We start from the raw sequence: 17,376 nt of genomic DNA, 5'->3' as shown, positions 1-17,376 counted from the left end.
ATGATGTTGTTGAAAGTTTTGTGGCAAACGAAGGAATTCAGTAACAGAAGTACTGATTTTTTCTAAAGATATGTTATTAATCCTACACAATATTTATTCAATATCAATCAATCAATTCAGTCTATCGAAGTCCAATTCAATCTTTAAATTATGTAGGTGTAGTTACCACTTATAATTGTCTATGCATTATATTGTCGGTAGATATTCCATTTATAGTCTGTGCATTACTGCATATTTCTCTCGCTACTGCAGCTGGGTACGTGTGTGTCTGTTCGTAGATTATAAATTTATTGCTTTAATAATTAGTTATTTATTAATTAATGTTAATTTCTGCGCAGGAGAAAATAAGCGATCCTGGCGGCTTAAGGATAATCATCCAGGTTGATTAGCTACAGTACTTACGGTGAGTGTTTTTGTATTTTGTTAAGACGAGTTCCACGTCAAATGTGCTGGAAGGTGACACGTATTATCAAAATCGGGATGCCAATTTTTATGAAGTCTTAATTTTTTAACTTATTTTCACAAGAGTTATACTCAAATATATGGTACAATTAAAAGGACTCTGTAATCACGTGTATGTATTGAAAGATCGCCTTAGTTTAACTCCAACATACAAAAATATTTGCTATCGTAGTGTGTATGAACACCCACTCTTCTACATGTGCACCATAAAACATATGAATTATGCCTATACTCATCTACCAATTTCACTGTGATCTTATGTACAAAGTTTTATTGTTATGATATAATGTGATATTCAGGGTTTTATTTACCCATTCACTGATTACAGTATTCTTATTAGATTTTGTACCTTAGATCCTATTTGTAGGTATGATATTTTGAGTAATATGAAGTTATGAAGTAATAAGAATGTTTATCTACATGTTACTTATGAAACTCAACTTAAAGATATTTCAGTCTGCATACCTACTTTAAATATTAAAATTAAAGTAACTTTTTATTCAACTTCTATTTATCAATGTAATGTAATGAATTATTCCTGTTGATTAGTTTATGATTATTACTGAAATACACTGGGCAACCATAATCATAAATCTAATCATATTGAAATCTCAATAACTTGTTGATCTGCCTAATCTAATTGTTAAGATTAGCGCAAGGTTTATTGATTTAGCGTTTATAAACAGTGGGGACATTTTTCTAATGTAATAAATGGACTGTCAAATCTAACTGTCTCTTTTAAAAATCTTTAATATTATATTATGATTTTAGTATTTGAATTGAGAATATGAGTAACGGATAACACAGAACAAAATAATGTCCCGCTGTAGTACTTAAGTATTTATTTAATTTCATATTATTCAGCTAATTAAGTATCTTCAGCCTGTAAAATTGTATAATCTAGTTTTTTCAGTTGTGATTCTTGCCACACAATATATTGCAGTGTCCTTTATTATACTTTAACAGTACAATCAATGTAATTTCTATTCAATGATGTATTTAATGAGCACAAGTTTAGTATGAATAGGTTAAAAACAATTGTTCAAATATATCAATGCAAATAAGAACTGTGTGTATTTGTGTAAGCTGACTTCATTAACAGTAAAATGTAATCTATTTGACTTGTTTAGTACTGTAACGACTTGGCGCGAACAAGGACTGCTGGAGGGGACGAAAATGATGCATCAGCAATCCATGATGGTTGGCGATATGATTCCTGTACACTCTGAGATACCCGTGCATGTTGAGGAGATGAATAACGCAAACTTTGAAAATAATGCTTCTTACGCATACGACGATCTATTCCCGGCTTTGCCGCACTCGCAGCCGCCGGTTCAACGCAGCATTCAACAAACTACAAACAAGCTTCGCGTTGGATCGTCACTGCATACCCAGGTGAACATTAAACTTGATTAAATTTATAGATAACACTCATTTATAGGTCAAGAAGTCCATATTTTCGAATGTGAAGTTGACATATTGTGTAGAGGAAAAACACGTCGTATAAATGTTATATTATTTTAAAGTCATTACTTTGTACTTTCACTTAAACTCATAAGTCAAAGTAGGTACACGTGGACGACACATGTGCGTTAAATCTTACGTAATCAGTAATAGCTATTGATAAGTAGTATGTTTTGTAATAATATAACAGTTCTTTCAGATAATAAAAACCAAATGAGTTGATAAGTAAAATATCTCTTTTAAGTTTTAATATTATAAGACTACTAATTTGTCTAATTACATTTCATTTTTAAGCTATCTTATCAATTTTGACACTACTGAAATCAAACTAAATTATATTATATTTATCTCAAGCTAGTAATTATGAAGAAGTACAAGATTATGGTTTCCTTTTAGGTGTTCCATGTGCCATATGAAGAGAGAAAACTTGATAATGCTAACACTTTCGGCGAAGGCGAGTCATTGAGAACCTGTCAATCTATTACTAAAGATACCGGCGCCCATATTGAAATATCTACCAGCAAGGATGGCAGTTTGACTTTTCTGATAACTGGCAAACATAGTGCTGTTCTTGATGCTCGGCGCCTCATCTTGACCCACTTCCAACAACAGGTACAAGAAACATGAAAAAAAGTCTATAACTTGTATTTACTACAGCCATTTCGAATTTTTATATTCAAATTCATTATTTCTAGGCAAGCAAGCAGGTTAACATTCCTAAGGAACACCACCGATGGATCTTAGGAAAACAAGGCCAAAAGCTGAAGGAATTGGAAAAGGTCACCGCTACTAAAATCAGTGTCCCTGGCATTGCAGACACTAGTGAGACTATCACTATAACTGGCACCAAGGAGGGCATTGAAAAAGCTGAACATGAAATCCGAGTCTGTTCTGAAGAACAGGTGAATATATATATTTAGTTTTTTATGACTATTATTTATTTGCAAGACTTTTTACCTTAAAAATGATAGTTAGCAAGTATCACTTATTTAATTTATTATTATTATTCTCTAGTCGCGCAAAGCTTTGGAGCGTATCAAGATCCCGAAGATCTACCACCCGTTCATCCAGGGCCCTTACGGCGAGCGTGCGTCGGCGCTTAGCGCTGAGACCGGAGCTCGCATTCACATCCCGCCCGCGTCCACGCAAAGCGATGAGATCGTTATTGCTGGCGAGAAAAATGGAGTGCTTGCTGCTAAAGCGCAAATCGAGCAAATTTATGAGGAGATGGTAAATATACCTACTGTTAAATTTGCTGTTTTTATATGAGTTACCCACAGACAATACATTGCAACTTTCGAAGATTGATCTTTATTACTTGGCAATGCAATATTAATAGTAAATATTTATTATCAGGTCAAGAAATGTTCAACAGTGCGTGTTGAAGTACCCAAATCTCAGCACAAATACGTAATTGGCGCTCGTGGAACAACTATCCAAGAGATTTTGAAGGAGACTGAAGTGTCTGTGGAGATGCCTCCTCCAGACTCACCTACTGGAACTATCACTCTACATGGCCCTCACAACAAAATCGGCCTTGGTAAATAACTTGTCATTGTATAAAAAAATATTTATACCTACATATAGAATGTGTCTTAGCACTTCATTTTTTTTTTGTTTAACAGCTCTCTCAAAAGTCTGTGAAAAAGCGAACTCTGTTAAAACTGCAACTGTTGATGCTCCCACATGGATCCATAAGTATATAATTGGAAAGCATGGTTCTAACATTAAAAAGATAACTCAAGACTTCTCAAAGGTTAGTATATTGTCTTTATTAAGTGACTACCTGTACAGGAGAACTACGTACTGCCCAACCGTCGACGATGAAGGCAGACAAAAATTGGTACAAATACAAATATTTCAAGACTAAAATAAGACAAATACTGGTTTAGCCGTTCTCAAGTTATAGCAAGTCTATCTTTAATATTCATTTCTAGATGCTTCTATTTACATTTAAATTTGCCTGCAGGTACATGTTGATATAACTCACTCTGAAGATAAGGTGAAGATTGATGGTCCCCCTGAGGAAGTGGAACGTGCACAAGTTGAGTTAGATGACTTTGTGAAGAACTTGCTTGCTACCCTGACTTACGTCGAACTGTCGGTTGATCCCAAATTCTTCAAGCATATTATTGGCAAGAATGGAACTAACAGTAGGTTTACTAATAAATTAATTCAATTATGTTTCATTTTGTGATACAAATACTCAAGTAACCTTTTATTTACAGTTAATAGACTGAAGGATGAGACTGGGGTAGTTATTAACATTATTGAAAACGAAGGCAACAATATTATTCGCATCGAAGGTAGCCATCAAGGAGTTGCCGATGCTGAGAGGGAACTAAGAGAAATGGTCATGAAATTGGAAAATGAAAGAACTAAGGAAGTCTATGTCGACCATAGATACATCAAATCTCTTATTGGAGTCCGAGGAGAAAAGATTAAGGAACTTCGTGAGAAGTTCGAGCGCGTGCTTATTTCCTTGCCCGATCAGGGACAAAAGAGGAGTCCTATCAAGTTAAGGGGACCTCAGGAAGACATTGAGAGATGTGAAAAGTATTTGCACAAGATCATCAAAGAAATAGCGGAGTCTTCCTATGTCCAAGAAGTACCGATTTTCAAGCAGTTCCACAAGTTTATTATCGGCAAAGGTGGTGCTAATTTAAGGAAAATCCGAGATGAAACTCAAACTGTGATTGATCTTCCAGCCGAAGGCGATGATAGCGATGTTATTACCGTGAGAGGTAAACGTGAAAATGTTGAAGATGCTGTTAAAAGGATTCAACAGATACACAATGAAAAAGCCAATGTTGTAACAGAGGAAGTCACTATTGCGCCTAAGTATTACAATTCTCTTATTGGAGCTGGTGGCAAACTTATTCATTCCATTATGGAAGAGTGTGGTGGAGTTCTTATTAAGTTCCCACCTGCAGAGAGTGACAGCGACAAGGTTGTTATTAAAGGACCTATCGAAGATGTCGAGAAAGCTAAACAGCAATTATTGGCCCACGCGTCCGAACGTGAACTGACGTCACACACGGCTCACGTTCGCGCCAAGCCTGAACACCACAAATTCTTGATTGGCAAGAATGGTGCAAACATCAAGAAGATTCGGGAGCAGACTGGCGCTCGAATCATCTTCCCGACTGAGAAAGATGAAGATAAGGAAGCTATATTCATTATTGGTAAGCTGCGCATTTTCTGTTTGATTTAAAGACCAAACTTGTTATGAGTAATTTCTAATAAATATTTATAATCTAGGTCGCGAAGAGCAAGTTGAGGCAGCCCGCAAGCAGCTAGAGTCAGCGGTGGCCGAAATCAGCAACGTGTCCGAGGGCGAGATGTCGGTGGCCCCGCGCCATCACCGCCACTTCGTGGCACGACGCGGCGAGGTGTTACGCCGCATCGCCGACGACTGCGGCGGCGTGCAGATCTCCTTCCCGCGCCAGGGCGTCAACAGCGACCGAGTCGTGCTCAAGGGACCGAAGGACTGCATTGAGGCCGCCAAGATTCGCATCAACGAAATAATTGAAGATTTGGAAGCTAAGGTACGCATTTATCGAGTAGTATTCTAAGAACACTTTTATTTCTCGATATTTTAATACGAGATTGACTTTATGCAACTCAAAACGTGCTATATTTTATCATATTACTGATTGAACTGACAAACATTGTTTTTCCATAAACATTATTTGTATTGAAAAATTTGTGTACAAAACAAAAAATGTTTAAAAAAATTGTTCATGATGGACAGCCCTTATCATTTAGGAGTATAAAAATTATGTCGGTTACATAATTTTTATACTCCTAAATGATAATTCACAGACCTACTGTTTTGCATTTAAAAATTGGTCTATCCATGTCAAAAGAGTAGACATGTGACAGACAGTAACAGAAATGGTGACATGAGATTTTTTTGGATATAAATATACATAAGTACTGATTTCTACTTTCTACTATCAGGTGACTATCGAGTGTGTAATTCCTCAAAGGCACCATCGTACAGTGATGGGGGCCCGTGGTGCTAAAGTCAAGGATATTACCGCCGAACACGACGTCCAAATTAAATTCCCCGAACGCGACTCAACTGAAGGAGCTGACGTGCCTGTCAAGGACGATGATAATTCTGAACCAGGCCCTAATGATATAATTAGAATTACTGGCCGCCCAGAAAATTGCGAGGCAGCTAAAAAAGCTCTACTTGAGCAGGTATTGTAATTTATGTTTTTATTTGTTGTTTGTAACAAAATTAGTATGTCTTACTAGTGCTGTCTAAAAAACATATTTCTTTTACTTTGAATTAGGTGCCAATTACAATTGATGTTGAAGTTCCGAATGAACTGCATCGATTGCTTGCTGGACAGAAGAGAAGAGAACTGATGCAGACTTATGATGTTCATATTCTGCTCCCACCAAATGACGACACCAGTGACTTGGTTAAGGTAATTAAAATAATCATTTGTTAGTCTTTTATGCTAAGTTTGTATAAGAAATTATGATAAATGATTTATAAAAAAAATGTTGTTTATATCTCAAATTTATGATTATACAGGTGACAGGCACACCAACTAATGTTGAGAAAGCCAAAGTTGCCCTGACAGAAAAAATTGTTGACATGGAAAAAGAGAAAGAGGATAGAATTCTCAGGTAAGACTTAGATTAACTTTCGATTAATTAACTTTATAGTTTACTAGCTGTTGCCCGCGACTTCGTCCACGTGGTTAGAAGATCTTGAACCGTTTTTCCCACATTTTCCATTGTATCTTCGCTCCTATTAGTCGCAGCGTCATGTTATATAGCCTTCCTTGATAAATGGTCTATTCAACACAAAAATAATTTTTCAATTCGAAGCAGTAGTTCCTGAGATTAGCGCGTTCAAACAAACAAACTCTTCAACTTTATAATATTATTAAAAGTATAGATTGACACAATAATATATATATATTTTTTAACAAAACAAAAATTATTACATAAGGTCGGATTGACATTTTATAATCTGCCTACAATAAATTGGCCTTTTTGGTTGATGTCCTCGAATGAGATATATCGGATTTTTTTGTCTCTTATGTGCGTGATACATAAAATATGTAAATTATTACCATCAATAAATTATTAAAATTTGACGAAATAAAAACAGCTACAGTGTAATTAGTTCAGTTACTGTTACTGAAAAGAAGGTTAACAAAGGTGGTGTATCTTTTTGCCTAAAAACACATTAAAACAAACACAAAGATTACCAAACCAAATATGCCATTACCACTTCATTTATTTATTTAATATTAGCCGTAGTAATTTAATTGCTCGAAAATGGCACACGTAAACCAGCGGTATTTTGTTTAAAACTAAAATTATTTCGGTCCATTAAGTAAATCAATTGGGAAATGTTCGAGCTTAAAATTGAATTCACGTCACTTAATTGTTCTTTGACAACCATGTCATTCAAAAAGGTCATGATAGATCAGACTCAGTATAAACAAACAACATAATAATACCAAAAATTTTACTTTTAGGTCTTATGAACTGAAATTCAAAGTGGATCCTGAATACCATCCTTTGGTGATTGGTAAAGGAGGATCCGTTATTACCAAAATTCGCACTGATTATGGAGTACAAATAAATTTGCCTAAACGTGGCGAGCCTGATGATGATGTAATCACAATTCAGGGTTATGAAGACAAAGCTCAGCAAGCCAAGGAAGCCATTATGGCTATTGTCCATCAACTGGTCAGTTCATATTCATGTAACTAATAAAATATTCAGTATTTCGAATAAAAATATTATGTTTATTTCAAAACGAATTACATATATAAACTCTAATCTTTTATACAGGACAACCAATGCCGCGAAGAGGTGGATATCGATCCACGAGTTCACAGGAGGCTCATTGGTCTCAGGGGCAAAAACATCCGACGTATTATGGATGACTATAAGGTTGATATTCGGTTCCCGAAACAGGGTGACGACAGCATCGTTGTTATAACAGGAGACGAAGAGAATGTACTTGATGCTAAGGACCATCTTCTAAACTTAGCTGAAGAATATGTAAGTGTTGCCAATATTTTACCCGAAATAATGTAACAATGAAAGAGACCTATTCACATTATTTGCACTCGTAAACAGATGCAGGACGTGGCTGATCGTTACACGCGTCCGGCCGCACCGTCGCTCGGAGACTTCGGCGACGTGTTAGGGGAGCGGGAGGCCGCCAATGCTGCGGCAGGAGCGGCCGCAGCGGCGTCGGCCGCCGCGCCCGGCACTGCCGGCTTCGTGGTAAAGGGCGGGCCGTGGGAGCAGCGCGCGCCCGACACGGCGTCCACGCAGGAGTTCCCCACAATGCCGGGGGGCCCGCGGGCTGCCGCACCCGCCGCGCCCGCGCCCACCGCCGCCTGGGGCCCGCGCCGTTAATTGCGCTAATCAGCTCGCCTTATGTACTCGCATGTGTGCATACTTTTAAGCCTATAGTGTAAAAGTGGAGTGCGCCGCGTTTTATTTCGGCTGTAACGTCCCAACGCGACGATAATGCGACTGATCACGTCTCATTGTCTTCGCTTTGCGACATCTGCTATTCATCCATGTAATCTTGAAACTTACAGATGTATCTGGTACTCACTCATAATAATATGGAATAGAGGAGTCTACTGTATAACGATTTACTTGTGATTTATTCGATAAGTTTGTCATTGTTGATGGCGATCTTTTCGAATTATTAATAATATGAGGTTGAGCCGAACCATTTTTATTGTAATAAGTATTCGGTTACATTATTTCGTTATTTTTATGAAATATTATTATTATATGTATCTATGAGTAATGCCATTCTAATAAGTTGTTATTTACTTTGATATTTATAATAAATACACGTTGATGTATTTTTAATTTATGCATCTTTATAGAATGCATAATAAACTGATTCCGTGTACTTATTTAAAATAAAATTATAATGAAATTTCTATTTTTCATACATAATAGTTTTCACGATTTTTTATCATGTTTATAATGTTGCCTATAAAAATAATGAATCAATAAATAATAAGACAAGAATGAATATTTTTACAAAATAATGTGTATATAGTAAATTGTGTTTGAAAATATTAATAAAATCTTTTACATGAATACAACATTATTTATTGTTTATTTTATTCGAATCCTGTTTCGATCAAATCAAATCGTTTATTTGTTATACTTGCAGCTATTCATCCCTACTAATATTATAAATGCGCAATAACTCTGTCTGTCTGTCTGTTACGCTTTCACTTCTAAACCACTGAACTGATTTTAATGAAATTTGGTACAGAGATAGAGTTTACTTTGAGAAAGAACATAGGATAGTTTTCATCCCGGACTTTTGAAGAGTTCTCTTGGGAACGAGATATAACCGACCTCGACGCGGGCAAAAAAAGCTAGTTAAGAATAATGTTCATTCCATAATCAGCCACTTGGGCATATAAATTTTATTGAATATTAATATGATGAAACATAGTATTCTAGTGATTACATATATATATATATAATGTAAATATTTACTTTTTTTCGCTAGCATGTATAAATGTGACATACTTTTTTAAAGTTTAGAGATTTAAGATATTTAAATATTCTCATGAAGTTGACACCTAAATCGTGCAAGCCCACTGATAGGTCCGATCAGTTTCATCTTCTATCTTATTAAACATTTTGTAAACACGATAATAAGAAATTTAAAAGGGGGCTAGCCACTCGCTATCAATGCGATGAATTTCCAATTACCTATTGTGTTGGCAAAATACTTAAGAGAATACGAACAGTGTCATATTTTAATACAATTTACATTGATTCATTGGCAATTGTAAATAGCGCAATCGGGGCCCTGTGTAATGCAAAGTGGTCTGCCGGACACTTACCGGCTAAAAATATCAAAATATCGGAATGGTTTTCTCTCCTTTCCTTATAATCGGGGACCAAACGTCTACTTTTGGCAGACTAACGCGAGATACAACTTGAGTCTACTGTCTAGGCTAACCTAAATGATTTATAATACCAAAAATAACGTCGCTCGATGAAACATTTATAATTTTAAGTATAAAGTATACCTACTTAATTAAGCTTCTATCAATATTTAATCAATTGTTTGGATTATCTCAGCAAAAAATGTAATCAACCATTTTCTTAAGATTTTTTTCCATTTTCCAGATAATTATTTTATAAAATACTAGGTATATGTACCAGTAACATTTACCTACATACTATGTAGACTTCAGTTTACAAGCAAAATATTTGTTTCCAAGTTGTTCGATATTAAGAAACATGCATAGCCAGTAAGGGACGCTGCTCTACCTCCACGATAACTTGGAAACAAATATTTTGCTTGTAAACTGAAGTCTACATAGTATGTAGGTAAATGTTACTGGTACATATACCTAGTATTTTATAAAATAATTATCTGGAAAATGGAAAAAAATCTTAAGAAAATGGTTGATTACATTTTTTGCTGAGATAATCCAAACAATTGATTAAATATTGATAGAAGCTTAATTAAGTAGGTATACTTTATACTTAAAATTATAAATGTTTCATCGAGCGACGTTATTTTTGGTATTATAAATCATTTAGGTTAGCCTAGACAGTAGACTCAAGTTGTATCTCGCGTTAGTCTGCCAAAAGTAGACGTTTGGTCCCCGATTATAAGGAAAGGAGAGAAAACCATTCCGATATTTTGATATTTTTAGCCGGTAAGTGTCCGGCAGACCACTTTGCATTACACAGGGCCCCGATTGCGCTATTTACAATTGCCAATGAATCAATGTAAATTGTATTAAAATATGACACTGTTCGTATTCTCTTAAGTATTTTGCCAACACAATAGGTAATTGGAAATTCATCGCATTGATAGCGAGTGGCTAGCCCCCTTTTAAATTTCTTATTATCGTGTTTACAAAATGTTTAATAAGATAGAAGATGAAACTGATCGGACCTATCAGTGGGCTTGCACGATTTAGGTGTCAACTTCATGAGAATATTTAAATATCTTAAATCTCTAAACTTTAAAAAAGTATGTCACATTTATACATGCTAGCGAAAAAAAGTAAATATTTACATTATATATATATATATGTAATCACTAGAATACTATGTTTCATCATATTAATATTCAATAAAATTTATATGCCCAAGTGGCTGATTATGGAATGAACATTATTCTTAACTAGCTTTTTTTGCCCGCGTCGAGGTCGGTTATATCTCGTTCCCAAGAGAACTCTTCAAAAGTCCGGGATGAAAACTATCCTATGTTCTTTCTCAAAGTAAACTCTATCTCTGTACCAAATTTCATTAAAATCAGTTCAGTGGTTTAGAAGTGAAAGCGTAACAGACAGACAGACAGAGTTATTGCGCATTTATAATATTAGTAGGGATGAATAGCTGCAAGTATAACAAATAAACGATTTGATTTGATCGAAACAGGATTCGAATAAAATAAACAATAAATAATGTTGTATTCATGTAAAAGATTTTATTAATATTTTCGTGAAAGTGTAGATTTCGTTTTGTAGTTAATTAATGGTTTTTATTTTGACGTTGTTAGGTATATAGTTTTTGTATTGTTAAGTGTACAAAAATAAATAATTGTTTTAAAAGGTAAAATAATTCTAATTAATTTGCAAAATGTCAGCAGCGGCACGTAAAAATACAAGTATATTGTGGCGTCATTATGAAAAGGACAGTGAGAGTGGGAAAGCTTTATGTAATATTTGTAGGGAAAAAATAAGTTATAAGACAACGATTTCAAATTTAAGAAGTCATTTAAAAAGAAAACATATTTCTACTTTTACGTCTCTTGTATCCGAGGAAAAAGGAGTGTCGGAATCAACAAGCGCTGTCGAAAATGAAGGTGAGCCTGCTACATGTTCCAACCAGCCAAGTACTAGTTTGGCCTTGCCAAGTATTAGATCCAGCCAATCTCATTCACCACCAGCTGCAAAGCGACAAAGGGCTTTGGACTCATATGTTCATAAAAAAATAAGCTTGGAACAGAAAAAAAAAATTGATCGCGACTTACTGGATCTATGTATTGATGGATTTCATCCCTTTTCTTTGGTAGAAGAACGCTCTTTTATAAAATACTCTCAATGGATACCAGGATATAAATTGCCGACTCGAAAAACTTTATCTAATTCTTTGTTGCAAGAGGCTTACACGCAGACGGAGCATATTATTAAAAAACAAGTTGCTGAAGAAGTACAGACTATGTGTATAACTACAGATTTATGGACGTCACGAGTAACGGAAAGCTACATTGCTGTGACAGGTCACTACATTACAAAAGACCTAGAATTTAAAACGGTATTATTGGGATGCTGCCATTTTTCTGGTAACCACACTGCTACGAATATTGCCGATGAAATAAGTGCATTAATTGATAATTGGGGACTTAAAGACAAAATAAATTTCGCGGTCAGTGACAATGCGACAAATGTTGTCAAAGCAATAAAAGAGGGCTTAGGGTGGAAGCACTTTGGTTGTTTCGCACATACCCTTAATTTAATAGTTAATGATGCGCTAGTATTGGTAAAGGGCCTTATTGAAAAGGTTAAGACAATTGTTGCACACTACAAAAGAAGTACTGTTTCTTCAGAGAGACTTTCAAAGTATCAAGTGCAACAACAACAAACACCAAAGCATTTAATACAAGATGTGGAAACAAGGTGGAATTCAACTTTTTATATGGTACGAAGATTTATAGAATTGCAAGAGGCTGTACGTTCGACGCTAGCGTTAGTTAATAAAAACCTGCCAGTAATCACCAATGATGAATGGTCTACCTTGTCACAGCTTTGTCAGATTTTACGACCGTTTGAAGAAGTAACAAGCATGATGAGTGCACAAAACTATCTAACAGGAAGCTATGTCATTGTTATGACGCGATGTCTTATTGAATCCTGTAATAAAATATTGGCAAAACCTGATTTGTCAAGCCTAGTGTCTGATGTAGCCCTATTATTGAAATCAGGCCTAACCGAAAGGTTCAAGAATATTGAACAAAGTGGAACTTTGTCAATAGCCACATTTATGGACCCCCGATTTAAAATTCAAGCTTTTTCCGATCGGAATGAAGCCGTTAGAACGAAGGAGAAAGTTAGAAACCTAGTGGCAGGAATTATTTCCAAAAAAGATAATTATACTGCACAAACCGTTCCGGAATCCAATACTAGTGAGAGAGATGAATTAAGTCCTTGGGAGATATTCGATTCGATAGTAAGCCAAGGTCAGAGCCAAGGTACACCAGTCTCTGCGGCTATTAAGGAAGTAGATATGTTTTTGTCGGACGAATTACTTCCGAGGAAAAACATTACAGGTGCATGGAACTGCCCCTTGGAGTGGTGGAAAAACCATAAATACGTGTACCCAAATTTAGTAGAACTATTTATTAAACACTGCAACATCGTCGCGACGTCAGTACCATGCGAGCGAATGTTCTCAAAAACTGGACTTATTATAAATCAGCGCCGGACACGATTGACGACTAGTAAAGTCGAAAAATTGATGTATTTAAATGTGAATATGAACCCTAATAGGTTTAAATAAAATTAAGATTGTGTAAATATTAAAAAAAAAATAACAAAAAATGATAAAAAAAATACAAAAAATGAAAAAAAAAATAACAAAACATGATAAAAAATAGCACAAAATGATAAAAAAAAAGTAAAAAAAGTATTGCAAGAAATAAAACAATATAAATAACTAATATGATTACGTATATAAAAAAATAAAATGATTCTGTACATAAAATGAATTAAACTTTTAAATACGCCTGGTAATGTTATATCTTTTTTCGCCACTACGCCAGCCAGTCCTAAGCCTGGAAAAAGTATGAAGGGAAGTTTATTTCATTTAAATGACGACTTAAATCATTATTTAAAATTTACTCGTCACTTAAACAAGCTAACTTAAAAACACGAAAACGTTGTTATAGTTTTAGCAGTACGCGACGTAACATCAACTCCTTTTTCAATTTGAACAAAGTTTCGTCCATTAACTGCTGCGTTGGTACAAATCTGCTACATTAATGAGAACCTGTTAATAACGTTAACGGCTTTTTTAACAGGTTAACAGGATAAAATTAACGGCTTCGTTGCGTTAACCCAAAAATCGTTAACGACCCACCACTACAAACAAACATTTTGATTCGTCAATCCTTCTCGATTCGAGCACAGAGTAAATAAACTATAATTTGATCCATAAAAAGTGGTTCGCATCAATATAGAATTAAGCTGCGGCCTCATGCAGCCGCTCGACGCTCGTTTGCAGCAAGAAAATATTGAGCTACCTTTGTGGCTGGGAAAAGGTAGAGAGTGAGTGGTGACACGAGTCGACATAAGTGTAGTGCTGCAACGGTTTATAAATTAATTTATATAAATAATGGAATCAGACAAGGTAATGCTCTTATTTCTTTCACATTTATCATTAGCATGGGGTACGAATGGATTGGACCAAATTTATCGCTACAAACGAGCGACGAGCGACTATGTGTCGTAGTAACTTTTCGAGTCGCGGAAAATTTAAAATGGGGTCACGCGACCAGATTTCTCGCTGCAAACGAGCGTCGAGCAGCAGTATGAGGCCGCATATTTAGCGAAAAAAATTAATATGAAATAAAAATGTAAAGGCCGAACTTATTATACAATTTTACCATCCATCCTTCCAAGTTCCTGGTAAAATTATCAGCGATGATAATAATATCTTGCAATATTACTGCTCATACTGAAAACATTTATAAAGCTCTAATTATTTGCAACTAATTTATAATGTTGTCTGATTCCGGTATCGATGGCGATGGAATAAAGTGATTTAAAGTCTTAATTATCATTCACTGGTGGACTAAATTGTATAATAAGTTCGGCCTTTACATTTTTATTTCATATTAATTTTTTTCGCTAAATATGCGGCCTCATACTGCTGCTCGACGCTCGTTTGCAGCGAGAAATCTGGTCGCGTGACCCCATTTTAAATTTTCCGCGACTCGAAAAGTTACTACGACACATAGTCGCTCGTCGCTCGTTTGTAGCGATAAATTTGGTCCAATCCATTCGTACCCCATGCTAATGATAAATGTGAAAGAAATAAGAGCATTACCTTGTCTGATTCCATTATTTATATAAATTAATTTATAAACCGTTGCAGCACTACACTTATGTCGACTCGTGTCACCACTCACTCTCTACCTTTTCCCAGCCACAAAGGTAGCTCAATATTTTCTTGCTGCAAACGAGCGTCGAGCGGCTGCATGAGGCCGCAGCTTAATTCTATATTGATGCGAACCACTTTTTATGGATCAAATTATAGTTTATTTACTCTGTGCTCGAATCGAGAAGGATTGACGAATCAAAATGTTTGTTTCATGTTTGACAGATTTGACTTTATATCTGTGTGGTTATTGTTTGCCCATGTATTGCAGTGCCCACGGTGGTTTATTAAATTTTAATGTGATCATTTATCTTATTAACAGTTGCTTAGAATATATGTTTAAAAAAATAACTTTCTTTCTAGATGATATTGAAATTCAGATATGTTCTAGGTTATAATCAACCATAACATATCAACAAAAGTAGGAAACATCGTTTTTGGCTTTTAATTATAAGAATATTGTGAAATCTCATGATTTATAATTAGAACATGGAGGTGTAAGCATGACTTTACTATATCACTTTATCTAAATATTTTTTGTTTTGTAAAATATTGTGATGCTATTTCATTGTACTCAGTGACCAGCTTTAAACTCACGTGTTTTAGATCCATCAAATTCGCAAATGAATCTTACTTATTATTTCTATTATTGAGTGCTTTTTACTCTCACATTAATACTGACCAAAAGTACTAAAGCTATAAGTAACTGAGAGCATATAAATGTTTTGCTATCTGATCCCGCTTCAAAATATTTCATTTCAATAATAGAGCCAGCCTGCATTTTGATACTAGTATGCCTTAAAAGTATAACAGGACTTATTTCTTTGTTTTCAGATGTCTGACTATTCCTTTTCCTTCTGTTGACACTGCCATATTGGCTTATGAAGTGTTAAGTGTTGACAAAGAGCTGAAAAGAAGCCAAGTAAAGAGAAATCTAGTTAGGGAAACTGAAAGCTTAGTAATGTAAGTAGCTCTTACATCTAGTTAAAACCAGCTTATTTTTTGGCCCTAGTACAAGAATGGGAAATAACAGAGGAATATAATTATTTATTGTAAAAATAATTTGTTTCAGAACCTTTCATGGAGATGATCTTAGAAAACTTAGAGTAGGTGTGAATGCTTTTATTAAGAATGCAGTGCTAGTATTAAAAACAATTGAACTATTGAGTGATACAAAAAAGTAACAGCAAAATGCCTGAACACACTCCAGCCCCAACACCAGCCAGGTCTTTATATGGTTTTTTCATGTATTTATTTAGCAAAACAATGTTATTTATTTATTTCATATGGGCAATCACTCCTGACTACTATTTGCATTATTTCAACATTTATTATTATCCCCAAAAATATTGGTCAACAGCCATACCCATACAGTGTTTAGTAGCATTGACAATTTTTGCTTTTGTAATATATCCCAGTTCTGGCTTGATATTAACTGCTAATACAAACAGTATAAGTACAATAAGTGATTCTCACTCTCATTATACATGTAAAAGAATAGAGAACAATAATAATATGCTGAAAAGTTGCATTTGTACAGATGTAAACAAATGTGCTAAGAACAGTCATGTGACGGCACATGATGAGTTGGAAGAGAATACGGTGCCACAACTACATGATTTGAATATTCGATTTGTATGTAAGAAATTGTACTTTAACAAATGTAGTAATTAGGTGCTCTTGTAATAAAATCTTTTATTACTATAATATTATTTTAATTTCCTTCATTATTGGAACTGATTTATTGGCTGGACCCTAAAACATTATAACAAAAGCCTACCTATGTATATTGTATGAAGGCGACGCAACATGCATACATGTTTTTAGTGACACATGATAGTCGTTCGTAGATAAGGAATCAAATAAGTTTTTGATAGCCGTTTATTACACCATAAAAATATTTTACGAGCTTTCAATACCTTCTACCTTCGGCCCGAAGGTGGACTTACGGTTAATAATGTATCAGTATCCTTAAAGGCTATAGGGATGTAGCATGATGTTGCGTCAATATAAATATGACATTATTAAAAAATTAACTGTCCCGGCAAACTATGTTTTGCCGGAAAAAAATAGCTCTAGGGTATACCGTATCATAAAAAAGAAATGTTGTCCTATTCTCAGATCTACCCAATATGCACATAAAATTTCATGAGAATCGGTCTAGCTGTTTCGGAAGAGTTCAATGTGATGATTCAATGTGTTCAAAATGTGATACGAGATTTTTATATAACAGAAAAAGTGTAGTTTACCTATCAAATTGACCGTGACAATCGGAGACAAGTTATTCCGCATTTC

The 17,376-nt window shown here is 35.0% G+C and overlaps 3 protein-coding genes across 3 annotated transcripts; all 3 read left to right on the top strand.

Annotated features, from left to right (window-relative positions):
- Positions 1-215: 215 nt before the first annotated feature.
- On the top strand, positions 216-8,836 carry LOC113506981 (vigilin-like). The gene is made up of 17 exons (XM_026889830.1): positions 216-256; positions 339-403; positions 1,593-1,857; positions 2,323-2,538; positions 2,622-2,828; positions 2,941-3,156; positions 3,283-3,466; positions 3,552-3,682; positions 3,896-4,079; positions 4,155-5,111; positions 5,188-5,474; positions 5,890-6,135; positions 6,231-6,368; positions 6,479-6,573; positions 7,437-7,650; positions 7,756-7,968; positions 8,047-8,836. Exons 3-17 carry the CDS (start codon positions 1,639-1,641, stop codon positions 8,329-8,331), a joined length of 3,792 nt encoding a protein of 1,263 aa, XP_026745631.1. The 5' UTR covers positions 216-256; positions 339-403; positions 1,593-1,638; the 3' UTR covers positions 8,332-8,836.
- Positions 8,837-11,372: 2,536 nt separating this feature from the next.
- LOC113506991 (zinc finger BED domain-containing protein 1-like) lies at positions 11,373-13,513 on the top strand. Its single transcript, XM_026889840.1, has one exon. It carries the CDS (start codon positions 11,563-11,565, stop codon positions 13,480-13,482), a length of 1,920 nt encoding a protein of 639 aa, XP_026745641.1. The 5' UTR covers positions 11,373-11,562; the 3' UTR covers positions 13,483-13,513.
- Positions 13,514-15,301: 1,788 nt separating this feature from the next.
- LOC113506973 (phosphatidylinositol N-acetylglucosaminyltransferase subunit P) lies at positions 15,302-16,788 on the top strand. Its single transcript, XM_026889822.1, has 3 exons — positions 15,302-15,578; positions 15,916-16,044; positions 16,154-16,788. Exon 3 carries the CDS (start codon positions 16,273-16,275, stop codon positions 16,753-16,755), a length of 483 nt encoding a protein of 160 aa, XP_026745623.1. The 5' UTR covers positions 15,302-15,578; positions 15,916-16,044; positions 16,154-16,272; the 3' UTR covers positions 16,756-16,788.
- Positions 16,789-17,376: the final 588 nt, after the last annotated feature.

The sequence above is a fragment of the Trichoplusia ni genome, unplaced genomic scaffold (assembly GCF_003590095.1).
Source record: "Trichoplusia ni isolate ovarian cell line Hi5 unplaced genomic scaffold, tn1 tig00000182, whole genome shotgun sequence".
In the NCBI taxonomy this organism is placed as follows: Eukaryota; Metazoa; Arthropoda; class Insecta; order Lepidoptera; family Noctuidae; genus Trichoplusia; species Trichoplusia ni.
Note: the sequence above shows the minus strand (reverse complement) of the source record. Positions and strands in the feature narration are given on the sequence as shown.